The 18,649-nt window shown below is 35.0% G+C and overlaps 5 protein-coding genes across 6 annotated transcripts; all 5 read left to right on the forward strand.

Annotated features, from left to right (window-relative positions):
- The first annotated feature begins 25 nt into the window (after positions 1–25).
- On the forward strand, positions 26–1,979 carry Hmg-2 (High mobility group protein 2). Its single transcript, XM_008197135.3, has 3 exons — positions 26–448; positions 500–762; positions 1,295–1,979. The coding sequence occupies exons 1-3, from the start codon at positions 259–261 to the stop codon at positions 1,751–1,753; spliced, it is 912 nt and encodes a 303-aa protein (XP_008195357.1). The 5' UTR covers positions 26–258; the 3' UTR covers positions 1,754–1,979.
- A 3,445-nt stretch (positions 1,980–5,424) lies between these two features.
- On the forward strand, positions 5,425–10,541 carry LOC135265741 (uncharacterized). Its single transcript, XM_064355802.1, has 3 exons — positions 5,425–5,596; positions 10,061–10,232; positions 10,282–10,541. Exons 2-3 carry the CDS (start codon positions 10,072–10,074, stop codon positions 10,394–10,396), a joined length of 276 nt encoding a protein of 91 aa, XP_064211872.1. The 5' UTR covers positions 5,425–5,596; positions 10,061–10,071; the 3' UTR covers positions 10,397–10,541.
- A 650-nt stretch (positions 10,542–11,191) lies between these two features.
- Positions 11,192–13,502, forward strand: Pmp1-c (peritrophic matrix protein 1-C). 2 transcript variants are annotated; one of them, NM_001168451.1, is made up of 3 exons: positions 11,239–11,326; positions 11,379–12,509; positions 12,550–13,382. In NM_001168451.1, exons 1-3 carry the CDS (start codon positions 11,272–11,274, stop codon positions 13,380–13,382), a joined length of 2,019 nt encoding a protein of 672 aa, NP_001161923.1. In that variant the 5' UTR covers positions 11,239–11,271. The 2 variants fall into 2 exon arrangements, with proteins under 2 accessions (XP_015836780.1, NP_001161923.1); XM_015981294.2 differs by having other exon boundaries at positions 11,192–11,326; positions 11,379–13,502.
- An 842-nt stretch (positions 13,503–14,344) lies between these two features.
- On the forward strand, positions 14,345–16,090 carry Pmp3 (peritrophic matrix protein 3). Its single transcript, NM_001168450.1, has 3 exons — positions 14,345–14,410; positions 14,458–14,655; positions 14,706–16,090. The coding sequence occupies exons 1-3, from the start codon at positions 14,359–14,361 to the stop codon at positions 16,070–16,072; spliced, it is 1,617 nt and encodes a 538-aa protein (NP_001161922.1). The 5' UTR covers positions 14,345–14,358; the 3' UTR covers positions 16,073–16,090.
- A 304-nt stretch (positions 16,091–16,394) lies between these two features.
- On the forward strand, positions 16,395–17,161 carry LOC662942 (uncharacterized). Its single transcript, XM_971347.5, has 2 exons — positions 16,395–16,554; positions 16,608–17,161. The coding sequence occupies exons 1-2, from the start codon at positions 16,494–16,496 to the stop codon at positions 17,117–17,119; spliced, it is 573 nt and encodes a 190-aa protein (XP_976440.1). The 5' UTR covers positions 16,395–16,493; the 3' UTR covers positions 17,120–17,161.
- The last annotated feature ends 1,488 nt before the right edge of the window (positions 17,162–18,649 follow it).

Below are 18,649 nucleotides of genomic sequence, written 5' to 3' on the forward strand. Positions count from 1 at the left end.
TGCCAGTCAATTCTGACGTTACCCGCACCCGCCACCTACCAATCGAGCCACAAACCCGGTACAGGAACCTGCAAAATGGCAAAGTAACGCGCGTTTTATTGTTAATTTCGCCCAATTGGCCCGACTTTTAATTGAATTAAATGGGGCGGTTCGGCGCGTTTGGCCCTTTGGAGCGCTCGTGGCCCCCCAAAACAAATGAAACATTGACAGTTACAAACAACTGTCACGTTGGTTAGCATCTTCCCAACCGGACGTAAAATGGAAAACAGCGAGGAAGTGGCTAATGTCCCGCCGGAAAATGGTAAGAAGCCCCCCAAAGCCTCCACGTCCAACGACGAGAAGGCCCCCGACAGCTCCGACAACACGACGCAGCAGAAGCCCAAAGTGGCCAAAGCCAAGAAACGGAAGAAACCGAAAGACAGCACGGCCCCACGGCACCCGCTGACCGGTGAGTGTTTCAGTTCGAGGGGCGTCCAGAGGTGTCTTACGGGGGTTGTAGGGTATGTGCGGTACTTGAATGACAGACGGGAGACCGTGCGGAGCGCCAACCCCACCTTGTCGTTCGCCGAAATCACGAAAATGCTGGCAAATGAATGGACGAATTTGCCGGCGGATAAAAAACAACAGTATTTGGATGCTGCAGAGCAAGACAGGGAGCGGTACACGCGGGAATACAATGCCTATAAGCAGACGGAAGCTTATAAATTATTCACGCAGCAACAGAATGAGAAAAAAATGAAGGAGAGCAAGGAGGAGAGCAAGGTGAGTTGCTAAGGGGGCGCGTGTTGCAGCAAAGACGTGGCGGGCCAAAACCGTACATGCGGCTCGTGTCTTAATAACCATGCAATTACAACTGCATACACTATTTAAAAAAAATACAGTTTTTAAAAATGTCAGTTTTATTTTTAATGTCAGACTACTGTCACTCGTAATAATTGCATCGTGGCACATTGCCATTGGTTACAAGTTGTCACGTGGTTGTCATAATGCACTTCGATTGGTCACAAATTTTGAACGTAATGAAAAATCTGTAGAAGTAGAAAAAAAGTGATATGTAATCACAGAGATTTAACAGGGTGTTCCAAGTCTTTTGGCCCTAGCAAAAATAAGTATTTCTAGTTGATTGAATACACTAAAAACGTCCATAATTTTTTATTAGAAAAAAATTAAACCATATATCTTGAAGATTACAAAAAACTACAAAATTGTATTGTACGGTTTTGGTGATGCGCTTTCTGTTTGTGCCCGCACCCGGTAATTGTCGGAAGGAAGCCCCCGAAATTTCTATTTTCAGAGCTCCGTTCAGCCGGTCATCAACAAGGAAATCCCCGATATGGATTTCGGTAATTTCGACATCCCCATCTTCACGGAGGAGTTTCTCGATCACAACAAAATGCGAGACTCGGAACTGCGCCAGTTGCGTAAATCGAACACAGATTATGAGCAACAAAACGCAATTTTGCAAAAACATATCGAGAATATGAAGGACGCCATTGCCAAGCTCGAGTCTGAAATCTCGCAGCAGGAGAAAAATAACGCGTCTTTGCAAAAACATTTGGATCATTTAAGGGGCACGTTAACCAATGGTTTTTCCGGTGTGAAGCTCCCAGGGGTCAAAGAAGTCGCAACGCAGCAAAATATCGACTCGTACATGACAAATCTGCATTCGATTTTATTGGAGAACAGTAGTCATGACGCGAACCTTTTACATACTGTTAGGAATATTGTCGGGCGGCTTGAGTTCAACGGATGACAAACAAGTCGCGCTTCCAAGAGAAAACGAAAAGTTAAGAAGATCACGTAATTTTTTATATAGCAGTTTTATTTCACTTTCAGAGTGGGTTTTATGATTTGATTAGTTATGATGGTCCTGTGATTCATACGTTAGGTATTGTGTAATTACTACTAAGTATTTAGTAGTTCAATTAATTTAATGTATTTAATATTCCGTCAATAAATTTCGCAAGATATTTATGAAATCTGGTTTTATTTTTACTCCCATCACCAAAAAAAATATTGTAGCTAATTCCTTTGGAAATTGTTCTACTTTAATTATGTTTTAACAGGTAGTAAAAATTTTAAACATTTAATCTCCACAACAAAAAATAGAGCAAAAAATTATTGATTCTTAGATTGCTGACTTTTAATATTTTTTTTCTTCAGTTCTAATTATACATTTTTCTCATTTACATCCAAGGGAAATTGATGAATTATAAAAAAACAACTTTTGATCTCTACTGAGCTGAAAATAATATTTTACGCATTTTTTTAAGCACACTCCTTAAATTTTATTCTGTTTTGTTTAACTGCACGAATATTCAATAAATGCCGCAAGATATTTACGAAATTGTGTTTTATATTTTGTTAAATTGTTACCTCCGACATTATGAATCAATTTTTTGTGCTCCAAAAATAATTTTTCGGGTCAAAACGAAGAAAAATTCGTGTAAAAAATGTTTACGCGGCTCCGTTTAATTAACCCAAAGTGCATTTATGGACACGTTTGATGATTTATATCAGAAGCAGCACTACATGTTTTTGTGTCAAATTAATTGATTGCGTGTAGAAAACAATAATTAAAGTCGAGTTAAAGCGATATTAATATTTCCAACTATTCCATAGTTTGCACTTTCACGCCAAAAATCCTTTGATCGTTAATTAGCCGGGTGCACACATCATACAAGACGCAAAGTTTCTGGAAAATGAAGCGATAGGAGAAAATTGTGTGCGCTGAGCTCATTATTTATTATTATTATAACTGCTGGGTGTGGCTGTGTGCTGTTGAGACCAAATTTTAATTGTCGCTCATTTCGGGATCGATAATCCAAACGAAAACTTTTCTTTTAAATTGCGTAAACACGTAATGTTTAATGCAAATGCGAGTGGATAAATTATGGATGAACCCTTTAAGTCGCTCTATGCAAATGGCCAACGCATCTCAAGCGACTGGTAATTACATTAGGTGTTTCGTTTTTTGTCCTCGAAGGATGATTTTCCTCGTGTTGGTGATTAAGACATAAATAATAAGGAGAAGAACGTGGGCGGTTTCCGACGAGGACCGAAATAATTGGCTCAGGATTCATTAACTCAACAAAGTGAAATTTAAAAAAGGAAAATCTGCAAACTGATTTTAGCTTAGGACAGGACGCTGTTTCGATTTTTATCGATAACATAGAGGATATACAAATATACAGGATGATTATGCTTAAAGTACTATACACTATCTCTGTATTAAATAAATTAAATGCATCAACTGATTTTAGCTAAATGTTTTTTAATATTAAATTAGTATCTCTTCAGTTTTCTTATCTAGTGGAGTTAAGTGTGAAAAAATTTATATACGTAAAAAATTTAAGTATTATTATTATTATTGTTATTATTGTATGATTACTAATATTTTAAAAAACATACCTTATTCTGAGCAAAAGACAACTTTTTCCCAAAATTTGTCTAAAATAAGACAAAAAATTATCAATAAATGTTTAAATAAGAATTGCCATAAGACAGAAGACTGATACATTTATTTATTATAAACATTTATAATAAAAAACAACTTATCCCTATCGAATACATAAATGAAACTCCATGACTTTAATCTGCGTTTTTTTAAATAGAGATTTTCTAATTTTGTTTACAACTTTACTAGATTATTCTTCAACATTATTTATTTCTGAATTCTTCTCTTGATTCCTTTAAAAATTCTTTGTTTTTTTTCTAAAACCGTTTGTAGATCAGAAATTTGGACTTTGTAAATTACTTTATAAATAAATCTTAAGTTTCATTTCTAAATTCTTTTTTGGAAATATTTTCTAGGCAGTATTCAAAATCCTTTTACAAACACTTCCACTAGATTCTTCAAATTTTTTTAGATTTTACTGTGTCTTTAAAACATAGTTTTATTTAGAATTTTTCTAAATTATTTTTTATTGGCACTGTTTTTGTGTCATCACTAATTTTTTTATTACTTTTTTATTTTTCTTGAGATTCTTTTCTATTTTTTAAAGACGTCGGTAGATCTGGATCCAGATTTGTTTCTAAATTCTTCTCCAAATTCTCTTTTAGATTCTATACTCTGTATTTTTTAAAAATCTTTTATTATAGTTTTGTTTAAAATCCTTCCTAATTATTTTTTATTGGCATTGTTCTTATATAATGTTTTTTAATTTTTTTTAAGATTTTTTTTTAAATCTTTATCTGAAGTTGTAGATATGAAATCCGGATTTTCCATTACATTATTTTATGAATGAATCTTAAGATTTGTTTATAAATTCTAATTATTCTAGTTGTTTCTTGAGAATTATTTTCTAGGCTATTGAATTTTTTTTTATTTTTCTAGTTATTCTCTAGAATAATTTCTGCACTCCTCACTAAATTTTTCTTACGATTCTTTTGCAATTTTTCTAAAATCATTTGTAGATCTGAAATCTGAACTCAAATTATTTTATAAATTGATTTTATGGTTTTTTATGAATTTTTCTCTAAATTATTCTTTGGAATTATTTGCTAGATTTTCATGAATTATTTTTTATAGACACCTCTGTATTCTCTAAATTATCTTTTAGATTTCACTCTAGGTTTTTCAAAACTCTATTATAATTTCGTTTTGAATTTCTCTGAATTACACTTACTGTCCAAAAACTTAACTAATTCAAAAAATTGATTTTCTCCTACAGTATCCTGATAATAATTATCAACAAAATATTCAAAATATAATTTTCTCTAAAAATTCATTCCATGAAAGCAAGAAGAAGAAAGAAAAATTGGAATAGATTTTTTTTCTTGAATTAAATTTAAAAGCCAACTTTATATTACCATGTTAGCCAATGTTGCCAACTTAATTTCCGAATGTCTCCGATATGGAAAAATTGTGCTTTATTTTGTCAACTTTTTAGGCATTTCTCCCTAGAATACAAATCCATAAACCCGAATTATTTTCGTAAGAGCCCGGACAGGGCACTAAAATCGCGGAAACGCCCATAAAACATCAATCGCTTCTCCATTCTGATAAAATTCTAAATAAATCCCACGTCCCGCATCACCATTTTTCCGGAAAGGCTCGTTTCAGGCCAATTAATTTAAGCAAACAACACACGCGAAAACTGTTATCTAAAGTCGTAAATTCATCAGCACACGATCATAAAGAGCGGCTATTTTGAAAACTCGCCCATAATCCGTCCATCTGTTGATTCCTGATAACCCAACAGCGTAAAAAAATACACACCTGTGTGTTAATAATAAACTTTTCAATTCCTCTGGCATTCCATGGCACGTTGCTTTAGCCAAAGATTTACGATCGTGTGCTGATAAGTGATAAGATTTATGCAACAAGGTGCAACATGTTGCCCGTAATCCGATTAAATAAAATTGAAATATGAGGTGGTTTATCAATGGGCTTGGGTCGGGGGTGTCGAATCGTACGCAAAATCATGCACCTACCCGTGTGAGGAGTGTATATAGGGACAGGCGTCGCGACGCCGTTCATTTCAAGCGACGCACCTGTTGAGAAAGCTCCGGTGATTTCAACGATAGGTTTTCAGGGTTTCAGTGAGCTGTGTTTCAGCGAGTGCCTCGACGAGGTTTTCAGCGCTTCTTAAAGGTACGTTCTGAGTCAAATTATATTATTTCGCATAATGGAATGAGGAAAGTTTCAAACACAGCTCTGATAAGACCCCGGAAGGGATACATTTAGTTAATAATCTTGATTTTATCATTGTCTCGAGCAGACAATTTGCGCAAAAATCGATTAATTTATTCCGGTTTTAATTAATACGAAAAAATGCCCGAAGATGGTTTACTATGGTACACTGGACATATGAAATTTAAATTTTGTACGCATCATACACGTGCAAGTTTCGCAAAAAGTGAATAATTTTCCAAAACAAAATAGTCAAGTTTTTTCCAGGGTTAACGTTACTTGATCATTATTTTTTATACACTGTGTTCACCTCAATAAACGTGAAAAAAAAACAGCTATCATTTACATCCTTCCATGAAAATGGCCCATGTTTATGAAATTAAGTTGGCAACACTAGACAATATAAGACAAAAGATATGAAACTATTAATTTTTTTATCTTTCGTCTTAGTTTTATTGAGTGTTTTTAATTTAATTTTAAAAACACAGACAACCCCGGTAACAAAATAAATATTTAAATATATAAAATTCTAACCAAAATCCTAACTAAAATTGTAACAACACTGGTTTAAAGGTGTGGTCATTTTTCAAATATTTTTGAGTTATTTCGACATTTATGTGTTGAGTACGTAAATTTTTCACACACACTGGAAAGCTTCTTCAACTTTTTTTACAAAAAGCCTAATTTTTTCGATAATCAGGTAAATTTTATGAATAATTTGCTTGAAAACGAGTTAACGCCAAAATGTTTAGCGAAAAAAATAACCAGTGTTTGTTGGTTCTTTACTTTATAACAGTTAAAGGCCCTTTGAATAAAATTTGTTTTTTGCAAAAATTGGGAAAAATTTATTGATTATTGTTCAAAAAAAACTAAGAACGCAAGCGAAAACAAAAAAAACACTCGTAAATAACAAAATATTTGCTTATTTTCTAGTAATACAGGATGTTTTAGTTATCTTTTATAAATCCTATTTCACTTATTAATGATAATCATTGACTGTTATCATTATTAAACAGAAATAAATAATATCAGTTATTAAATCTCCAAAAAATTGTGTTTAAAAAATTGTTAATTTATTTTAAGTATTACTACTTGTTTGTTGTAATATAAACCGTAACTGCTCAAAAAAAAATAAAGCAATGTTTGGTTTATTTTTAAAGTCAAGAACTGGTTCAGAAGTCTTGTTTTTTTTTCAAGTTTTCTGAATTTATAAGAAAAAATATTCTTTTGACATCTACATATTTTTTTTAAATATCAATAAATTTTGTCAAAAAAATAATTTTTTGGGGTGGTTGAGTAAGAGTATGGTATGAAAAAAATTTGTTCTTAAATATCACAGGGAAAAGTTCTATACTTTTGGGCCCAAAAAGCAATTTTACTGACCTGAGGGTTTTAAATTCCACAATTTCTAGTAAAATGTGAACATGTATTTAAAAAAATCTTTCTGTTTTATTTAATTTGTCTGAATAATTCTTACGATTGTAAGTTTTTGCAAATTACTTGTTAACTGCACTGATTTTTAGCTTTGAGAAAAAACTTGGCCTAGTTTCAAAAATGAAAACAAAAAATCAATAAAATCAAATGCTATACACAGATTTATAAAGGGAGTTTCTGCTTAGACTGCTTTAAATTATTATTATTAAAAAGAAACGATTTTATTTGCGGGTCGTAATTCTAAATTTTATTAAAACAAATACAAATTGCGTTTAGTTCGCCACAGAGATAGTCATGCGAGCCACAAAAATTAATTAATCTGAATAAAACTAACTTTTATCTTGGTTACATCAAGCGAAATGCGCCCGGAGAAAATTAATCTTATTCCGGATGTATCATAGATGGGGCACCTTTGATGTGTATAATACGTCAATGTTATGCAACAGTAACATTGTTGAAAAGGCCACTTGCTATGCTGGTGTTTATTTGGGGGAAACACAGGGATGCAAGGCTCTCTGTGATAATTAATGCACCTACTGGGTGTACTAATGAAAAAAGTTTCCACTCGGAAACGTTATTATTTTATTCCAATTGACGCATTTGTAAGAAAATTAAAAATTCGGCGAAATAATTATTAAAATAAATGGTGGTTATGGCAATAATTGTGTTTATTTGGCCAGAAAATGCGCGGAATATTAATTTTAATTTTCAAAGTAAATAATTGTGGTAAAAATCGAGCGCTAAAAACGCTTAATTGATCTGTCGTGCGTCATGTGCAACATGATGATTAGCAAACTACAATTCTTTTTCGATTTGCAGTGAGGCAAAAATGCAACTTTTGTGAAACACGTACTCGTATATTAATTAACATTTGCGTCTATTTTTGCCGACTTTTATTTGCAAATTTATACGCCACCACACAATCAATTGTATCGATGCGAAATAATTTCTCGCGGAATTTTCCCGAATGCTAATTAAGGAAACAAAGACTTTTGTTTGGAGGAAAACCCCTCATTACCCGCCAGATTTTGCATTTTTCCAAACCCAAATCACGTCAGCACCGACTTAGGACCATTAATTACAAATTCAAGACGTAACGAAGCCGCTTTGATATTTTAATAATCCGCACAAAGGATGCATTAGGACATTTGCATTTTTGAGGAAAAAATTGCTAATTAGTTGTAGAAACTTATCAAGTTAATCAGCGCCATATGCCGGTGTTATTCTCGGGCATGGAGCGCAAATTAGAATTGATTGTGTGAGAAAAATGCATTCTCTCTTTATAGATTAAAAGAAATTACAGCGTTGTTAGAGACGCTCAGCCAAATGAAAGGAGCTTCTCTGCAATTACACCTCCCTCAGACTTATAAATCAAAATTAAAGCGCAACTTCTAAACACCTAACAATTTATTGCCATTTAAATCGCGTTATTCGACCAAAGTGCAAATTGTCACCTTAATTGTTACAAAGCGACTCGTCCCCCGCTTTTTAAGCCTGGAAGGCAAATCAAATTTAGCTTTCTTTATCTGGAGAAAAAACTCCACTAATAAATTAATAAATAAAAAACCGGTTTATTTTTATCTTATCGCTTGATTTCAAATACATTACGTCAATTTCTGTGTTAGTAAACTTGATAACACTGGTACCGAGTGTTCATGTTATAAACAAAGAATTACAAAATTAGAGAATACTTTGCCCGGCGCATCCACCAATTTTGCTTAAAAAATTATTAAAAGAATTTATAACTCAAAAACTGTTAAAGATAAGTGAAAACTATTTGCACATTTGGATTTTTCGTTTAATTTTGCATCAAATGGGAAAGTTTTATGCGATTTAAGTTTTGTTTACTTTTTTGATTTTTTCGAAATTTGTGGACTTACAGTGAGTAATTGTTTAATTAACTGTCTTTTGTCTTTTTATATTTAGTACTATTACAAAAACAATTGGTTTTGTACTTTTGAAATCAAAATTTTTATTTTATGACCAATAGTTAAAATCAAAGTATAATAAAAAACTTCATCCGTTTAAATAAATATATTTTTTATTGTTTGACGGTTTGGGACGATATGAGAGAATAAGGTTTACGCAAATAAACAAAATAAAACAAATAGTTGACCACATAAATAAAAAATAATTAAATAAAAACAAATTTGCCCGGCGCATCCACCAATTTTGAATCAACAATTTATTTTAAAAATTTATAACTGAAAAACTATTCAAGTTAAATGAAAGCAGTTTATACATTCAAATTTTGCAGTTAATTTTACATTATACATTATTACATTATATTCGAAAGTTTATCATTTGTTTTTTCGATATTTTTCGAAACTGTTATAATTCGATGGTTTTTGGAACTACAACATTAGGCAGTCCTGATCATTTTACCACGTTTTAATAGAAACATTTCTCGGCAGTTACACCACCTTCAAGCTTATAAATCAAAATTAAAGCGCATCTTAATAAGTTATTGCCATTTAACTCCGTAATCGATGAAAGTGCCAATAAATTGTCACTTTAATTGTTACAAAGCGGAACTCTCGCTCAAATGTTAACTCACGAAAGCAAATCAAATTTAGCTCTCTTTATTTGGAACAAAAGTTCCACTATCTAATAAATAAATGAAACACTATGATAATAAACAAATTATGTTTTTATTAGCTTTATCTCTCGGTATCATTACAGTCATATTTTTGAGTCAATAAACTCGACACCAGTGTGGACTCGTGCTTTTATAAGAATTTATAATAATAACAACATACACAATGCAATGAAGAAAAAATACGTAAACTTATTGACCCGGCGCATCCACCAATTTTGCATATAAACTTTATTAAAAAATTCATAACTTACGAACTGTTAGTATGAGATCAAAACGACTTGCATATTTAAATTTTTTCAACGTTGTTAGACTTCTTGGAACATTTAACAGCGTTTAGTTGAATAATTTTAAAATAAAATTTTGGAAAATAATAGAAAGCCATTTTTTTGTAGTGATTCTCAGCATGTCGGGCTGCAGGCCGTTGATTTTCCTGGCCATAGTTTTAACCATCTTCATCTCTGTCGAGAGTTCTTCGTCGGGCAGCCCCTGCCGGCCTGAGAAATTCAACAATTACAAAGAACTCAACGACTACTTGGCATGTGTGCGGATGCAAGCCACAATGAGGTAAAATTATCGGGTTTTTTTGGGCAAGATTTTTAGTCATTGTGTTTAGATACGGTAAGAGGTCTCCGTCTCTGCTCCTCCGCAGGCTCCAGCCGGACGTCTTCTCCGACTACGACAACGACTTACCAGCAATTTCCAATAATATGTTGTACGGCGACAATTAATGACTTTCTCACCACAATAAACACAGTATTACGTTACTTATATGATTTTGTGTAGTTTCGAATTAAGTTTGGCCATTTTTCTCATCGTTCATTTACTGTAGAACGCTTTAATAAATAAAAAAGACAAGTACAGTTTTCCAAATTATTTTTAACTGTCTGTGTGATTAAAATGTTAGTCGAAATAATAGAAACTTACGCATCACTGTATTTTATTCGTTTGTGTTTTATTTTCTTAAAGTTTTCAAACTGCTATCCGTTAGTCGGTTAAAATTAAACATTTCGGGCTGGGAAATGAAGATTTATGGCCTTGTTTATTACGAGCAGACATAATAATGACCTTTTTATTCGTAATGAGAGATTCCCAATAGAATTGTTGAGTTAATAAATTAAAACCTGGATTTTCAACTTCCGCAACTCTACTCTTGTTTCACGACAAGGCGCCTTTGCAACAACAAACTGTTCTTTGTTCGCATTTTTAGTTGAATGAAAGATAAGGGAAAAATGTCGAGTAGACTCAAATTTATCCGTGCGGCTTATGGACTTATTGGGCTGTAAATCAAAGATTCAATAAATTTCTTGTAAGTTCGTCTCGTCTTACATGACAATTTTAAAATTGAATAAATATTAAAGGAAATGAGTGGAAACAATAATTTTTTATTACAATATTTTTCAAACAATGCGACAAAAAGTTATAACAAGTTATTATTGTCTGATTGTAAATCATGCCAATTAAACCTTTAATCCCTAATAAATTCGTGCCGAATTTCTTTGAAGTAGTAAGGCGACACATCCGTATATAAAGTGGTGATTACATTGCAATAAAACAGTTTTTTGAATTGAGTAGACTGCAAGTGCATGTGACTACAATTTAGGAGATGAAATCCTTTGTAATAACCCTTTTGGGAGTGAGTGCTTTGGCATTTGCTAGTCGTAAGTTATTTCGGATTTAGTGAAACCAAAAGAATATTTGATAATTTTCAAGCTCCAAATCATTTGTGTCCGACTGTTGATGGTCCAGATTCTGTTTACATTCCACATGAAGATTGTCACAAATTTTGGCAATGCTCTAACGGAGTTGCTTATTTGTTTAACTGTTCGGCGACTACCGTTTTTGACCCAAGTTTGAATGTGTGTGTTCATGAGTGGGATTATGACTGTAAACCTAATCCTAGCCCTACGCTAATTCCGACTAAGCCGACTGAATTACCGACTGAGAAACCCACTGAAGAACCAAGTGAAGAATCTAGCGAAGTGACAACCAAACCAACTCGTCCGAGTAAACCAACTCGTCCTACAAAACCATCACGTCCTACCAGACCTTCACGTCCTACTCGTCCATCTAAGCCTACTAGACCATCTCGTCCAACTCGTCCAAGTAAACCAACACGACCACCATGCTCGTCTACGCGACCTACTAGACCTAGACCAACAAAACCACAACCCACAAAAGTGCCAACTAAACCACCAACTGAGAAACCGACTGAAAAACCAACTGAACCACCAACTGAGAAACCAACTGAAGAACCGACTGAGCCACCAACCGAGAAACCAACTGAAGAACCTACTGAGCCACCAACTGAAAAACCAACTGAGAAACCAACTGAAGAACCTACTGAGCCACCAACTGAAAAACCAACTGAGAAACCAACTGAAGAACCTACTGAGCCACCAACTGAAAAACCAACTGAGAAACCAACTGAAGAACCTACTGAGCCACCAACTGAAAAACCAACTGAGAAACCAACTGAAGAACCTACTGAGCCACCAACTGAAAAACCAACTGAGAAACCAACTGAAGAACCTACTGAGCCACCAACTGAAAAACCAACTGAGAAACCAACTGAAGAACCTACTAAGCCACCAACTGAGAAACCAACTGAAAAACCTACTAAGCCACCAACTGAAAAACCAACTGAGAAACCAACTGAAGAACCTACTGAGCCACCAACTGAAAAACCAACTCAACCACCAACTCAAAAACCTACTCAACCACCAACTGAAAAACCAACAGAAGAAACAACTGAAAGAACAAGCCATGAATCTTCACCTTCAAACAAACCAACTCCTCCTCCAACTCGTCCAACTCGTCCAGATAGCAGTGAATCTGACGATAGTAGTGAATGGTCAAATGAAAGTTCAAACAATGGCTCAAGTTCTTCATCAAGTTCTGAATCAAATCATAATTCCCGGGAAAGCAATGAATCAAATCATCATAATTCCCGAGAAAGCAATGAATCAGATCATCATAATTCTAGGGAAAGCAATGAATCAAATCATCATAATTCTAGAGAAAGCAATGAATCAGATCATCATAATTCCCGGGAAAGCAATGAATCAAATCATCATAATTCCCGAGAAAGCAATGAATCAGATCATCATAATTCCAGGGAAAGCAATGAATCAAATCATCATAATTCCCGAGAAAGCAATGAATCTAACCATCATAACTCCAGAGAAAGCAATGAATCAGATCATCATAATTCCCGAGAAAGCAATGAATCAAACCATCATAATTCCCGAGAAAGCAATGAATCAAATCATCATAATTCCCGAGAAAGCAATGAATCAGATCATCATAATTCCAGGGAAAGCAATGAATCAAATCATCATAATTCCCGAGAAAGCAATGAATCAGATCATCATAATTCCCGAGAAAGCAATGAATCAGATCATCATAATTCCCGAGAAAGCAATGAATCTAACCATCATAACTCCAGAGAAAGCAATGAATCAGATCATCATAATTCCCGAGAAAGCAATGAATCAAACCATCATAATTCCAGGGAAAGCAATGAATCAGATCATCATAATTCCAGGGAAAGCAATGAATCAAATCATCATAATTCCCGAGAAAGCAATGAATCAAATCATCATAATTCCCGAGAAAGCAATGAATCAAACCATCATAATTCCAGAGAAAGCAATGAATCCAACCATCATCATCATCACCATCATTAGAGGAAGTTCAGGCAAAGAGGAACATTAACATTTTGCGTTAGCCAACTGGCATATTATGTTTAATAAATAATACCCAATGTTTATCAGTTTATAATAAAATGTTATGTATCGATTATTACCACAAACTTAATAAATACGATTATTCAAAGTTTTTTTTAACAAAATCTGTCAACATTTAGTTTCAGTTTATAAAAATCAAAATCGAGACAATAGCTATAAAATTGATTTTTTCTTATTCTCGACAATAACAGTGTTATCTCAATTTTTAGATAACTCAAATATTTCAACTTTTGACCAAGCCCATAAATCACATTATTATCGTTAATTCCGTAAATCTAATTTTTAGAAATGACAACATTTATTACCCTCATGTTATTGAATTACGCGTTTTATTGAAAAAAATTATTTGAAAACTAACTGTCTAATAGTTTTAAAGATGATAAATTGATAACGTAAAACGTAGTTAATAAATCATATTTTTAAGAATGTTATACATTATTGCATCAGATTTACCCACCAAACGGTTTTTGAAAATTTTGTTTAACCTAACCCGACAGTTCCTAAAAAAATTAAATGGAAACGTTAAGTAAGACTTTACACAGGTGCAAAAATCAATGACGTATTTATTTTAAGGGATTAGTAAAGGTTAATCCTCTCATTCAATAACAGTATTTTCTGTTCCAAATTAGACCAGAAAATGACCGTCAAATCACTTTTGTTCTAAGTAAATTAGCTCAATTTTATTGCATATTTTCTTGACAGTTTAAGTATCGGTCTTGAAAGTAAATTTATAGTACGCAAATTTTTGATCATTTAGACCCTATTTATCTTTTAATTTCTTACTCATATAAACGTCAAGATTATCAATCAATAATCCCCTGAAACAATGAATGAGGCAGCAACAATTCTATCAGAAGTTATAAAAGAATTAGAAACCAGACAGTAGCTCAGTTTCATTCTTTTGGGATCTGTAGAAGTACGCAAGTATTTGACGACCATAGAAGATGAAAGTGTTTATAACAATCCTCTCGCTGTTCTCTCTTGGACTTGCAAGTTGTGAGTAGTTTACAATTTTTAAAACAAGAAAATAACCCTTTCTCTAGCTCCTTCAGACTCGTGTCCAGCAAGAGACGGCGCTTTTCCCGTTTACCTCCCACATGAAGATTGTGGCAAATTCTACCAGTGTTCAAATGGTGTAGCGTATTTGCAAAACTGTCCACCTGGACTACACTGGAACGTTGCCAAACTCGTGTGCGATTGGCCACGAGATGCTGGATGTGAAGACAAAAACGAAGAAAATTGTGAGTTTAGTTACAACATTTTTGAACCAAGAAAATAGCGGTTTTTTTAGCATTGTGTCCAGCAGTGGACGGCCCTTTTCCAGTGTATCTACCACACGAAGATTGTGGCAAATTCTACCAGTGTTCCAATGGAGTAGCGCATTTGTTTGACTGTCCAGCTGGATTGCACTGGAATGTTAACAAGCTCGTTTGTGATTGGCCACACGATGCTGGGTGTGAAGGCAAAAATGAAGAAACTACCACCACCACCACTACTACTACTAGTACTACTACTACAACTACTACAACTCCAGAAGAAATAACAACAACAACTTCTAAAACTACTGAAGGAAGTGGTGATGATGAAACTACAGAAGTATCCAAGACAACAACAGACGACAATGAAGGAACGACAAGTAGTGTAACAGTAACTGAAGAAACAACTACAAACGATGATAATGAAGAATCAACAACTGAGAACCCGGTTACTGAAGAAACTACCACAACTGCAACAGATGACAATGAAGAAACGACAAGCAGTGTAACAGTAACCGAAGAAACAACTACAAACGATGATAATGAAGAATCAACAACTGTTGATGATATAACTGAAAACCCGGTTACTGAAGAAACTACCAAGGATGATGGCAGTGAAGAAATATCGACTACAGAAGATGATAATGGTCAAGAAACTACTATTGATGATAATACAACTGAAAATCCAGTCACTGAAGATGAAGAAGGATCAACTTCTATAGACGATGAAGAATTGACAACGACTGATGATGAAGATTTGACAACAACTGATGACGATTCGGACGTCACCGAAGCAACTATAATTGATGACGATGACAAAAAAACAACTGAAGAAACTGTAACAGAAGAAACTACAGATAATGATGAAGCAACTGAAGAACCTGTTACAGAAGACAATTCAGGAAATGACGAAACAACAGATGATGGTGAAACAACCGAAGAACCTGTTACAGAAGACAATTCTGGAAATGACGAAACAACAGATGATGGTGAAACAACCGAAGAACCTGTTACAGAAGACGATTCTGAAAATGTTACAGAGGATGGCAGTGATGAAGAGCCCATCACAACTGAAAAACCTACAACTACAACCACTGAGACACCACCACCACCAACAACAACAACAACAACCACTGAGAAACCAACTACTACAACCACCGAGAAACCAACAACCACACAGGAACCAACAACGCAACAACAACTTTCTGATGAAGAAATCATTGCTGCCATTTGTCAAGCGAGCCCTGACGACATTTTCTTAACAGCTCATCCATCCAACTGTCAGAAATATGCTGTGTGTATGACCGGATCTTATGTCATCCAAACTTGTCCATCTGGTTATCATTTCAGTTCATCTAGTATGGCTTGCATAAAGTCATCAGGTGGCGAATGTGATGTCTAATTTATTTTCGGAAATAAGTAAATCAAATGTTTATTGTAATTAAAATATACTCGTAAAATAAAAAATATGGATTTTTTCTAGTCGAGTAATGAAATAAACCCAATTACCAATTAATCCCTAAAACCGATAATTAATTGCGAAAGCTTGCAAAAAACTAATTAAAAAATATTTTGCTCTTAACTGGCATTTAGCTCGAAAGATAAGTAATAAGTCAGCTTAAGATAAACAACGTCAAATGTGATCTTTTCGACGAAATTCTTTATCACAATTGTACATCCATTGCATCAGAAAAATCCAGGAAATGTCAGGAAACACATGAGTCGTAGTTTCGTTATCAGATCACTTCAAATAAGATAAGAGCATCGATTTGTACCCAAAACTAGCAAATTGCTCATCATTGACTCAATTGTCTCTGCGCAAAATGAAGTTCCTAACTGTGCTCGTGTGTTTTACTTTCTGCCTCTTCACAGTTCAGTCTGAAGGTTTGTGTTTAGTTTTCTAATTGTTTCCTTTTAATGACTGGTTATTACTACAGAAGTAGATTCGAAAAAACTAGAGCTTGTCAAAGAAATCGCCGCCAAAATCGCCCCCCATGATAATGTCGCCAAACTGCAAAACCTGGACAATGCCAAAAAAATCAAAATTATGCAAGACTTGGTGAATGCGGTGCGAAACCAAGCCCCGGCTTCAGGAGCGAGAACCCGACGATCAGCCGAAGAAAAAGTCGATGTCTCCCCGCTTATGAAAATGATGAGCGCTAAAATTGCGACTAGTGGAAAGGTCGCTGTTCAACGTGACGCAGATGTTGAAAAAATGAAACTTTTTGAAGATCTGGCGGCGAAAATTGCGCCTCAAGCCAAATCTGTGAATGTGGTACGAAGCCGAAGAGCGAGCGAAGTCAGCGATTTGGAGAAAACTTCCCTCCTCAATAAAATAGCATTGAAAGTTGATTCTGTTGGTAAAGTTGCGAGTCCTCGCGTGAGTCAGCAAAAAACGTCCGAACTTATGAAGACTTTGGGCGAAAAAGTCGCAGCTTCGAAAAACTAGTGACTTGTAATTAATTTAATTCAATAAATTTTGTAAAATGTGTGTATTCGTTTTGTTCAAACCTTCAAACACTGGAGAGATTACACACGTGTTGCGAATCTTATCATTTGTGTGAATCATGTTTTATGGGAAAAATACTTGAGATAGCCATTTTCCAATCAATATTTTTATTTTCAAAACAGTTTACAATTCTCGTACACACTTGGCATAACCTGGAGGAACACAAATACGGATTTCTAGGTCAAATACATAATGGTTATAACATTCCTTAAGCAAATAATTGCCTTTGTAGCAATTAAAATATTTAGTACAGTCGAAAGGATCCGTTCTCATTGAAGAGTCAAAATCAGACGAACATTCCTGACCTTCCAGATCTTCTAGACCTCCGAAAAGTTGTTCCATAAGTGCATTTTTGTTAAATTCTCCTTTAACAACGTCGAATTCTTCCGATTCGCTTGAACTACTTGAACCACTAGAATTGCTACAATCGCTTGAACTTGAACTACTGGAATCAGAGGAATCGCTTGAACTGGAATCACAACTGTGTGAATTGTTGTCATCGGTTGTTGTTTTTTGAGTTGTTGTGGTAGGTTGTAGGCTTGAACTGGTTGGTAGAGCACTAGTACTCGTTGGTACGACAGTTGTAGTTGTTGGATGGTGATGAGTTGGATGGTGTGTGGGTCTAGTAGGCCTAGTTGGATGGTGATGAGTTGGATGGTGTGTGGGTCTAGTAGGCCTTGTTGGATGGTGGTGAGTAGGATGGTGTGTATGTCTAGTAGGCCTAGTAGGATGGTGATGAGTTGGATGGTGTGTAGGTCTAGTAGGCCTAGTTGGATGGTGAGTAGATCTAGTAGGCCTAGCAGTTGAAGTTGAGGTACGGTGGGTAGGTCTAGTTGGTCTAGTTGGATGGTGAGTAGATCTGGTAGGTCTAGCAGTTGAAGTGGTCGGATGGTGGGTAGGTCTTGTTGGTCTAGCAGTTGAGGTAGTTGGGCGGTGGCTAGAGCTAGTTGGTCCAGCAGTTGAAGTGGTTGGCCTATAGCTTGTAGAACTAGTAGGTCTTGCAGTGGAAGTAGTTGGTCTATAGCTTGTAGAACTAGTAGGTCGAGCAGTTGAAGTAGTTGGGCGGTAGCTAGAGCTAGTTGGTTCAGCAGTTGAGGTGGTTGGTCTATAGCTTGTAGTACTAGTAGGTCTTGCAGTTGAAGTAGTTGGTCTGTAGCTTGTAGAACTAGTAGGTCTTGCAGTTGAAGTAGTTGGTCTGTAGCTTGTAGAACTAGTAGGTCTTGCAGTGGAAGTAGTTGGTCTATAGCTTGTAGAACTAGTAGGTCGAGCAGTTGAAGTAGATGGGCGGTGGCTAGAGCTAGTTGGTTCAGCAGTTGAGGTGGTTGGCCTATAGCTTGTAGTACTAGTAGGTCTTGCAGTTGAAGTAGTTGGTCTGTAGCTTGTAGAACTAGTAGGTCTTGCAGTTGAAGTAGTTGGTCTGTAGCTTGTAGAACTAGTAGGTCTTGCAGTGGAAGTAGTTGGTCTGTAGCT

Source organism: Tribolium castaneum, chromosome 3 (genome assembly GCF_031307605.1).
Source record: "Tribolium castaneum strain GA2 chromosome 3, icTriCast1.1, whole genome shotgun sequence".
Taxonomy (NCBI): domain Eukaryota; kingdom Metazoa; phylum Arthropoda; class Insecta; order Coleoptera; family Tenebrionidae; genus Tribolium; species Tribolium castaneum.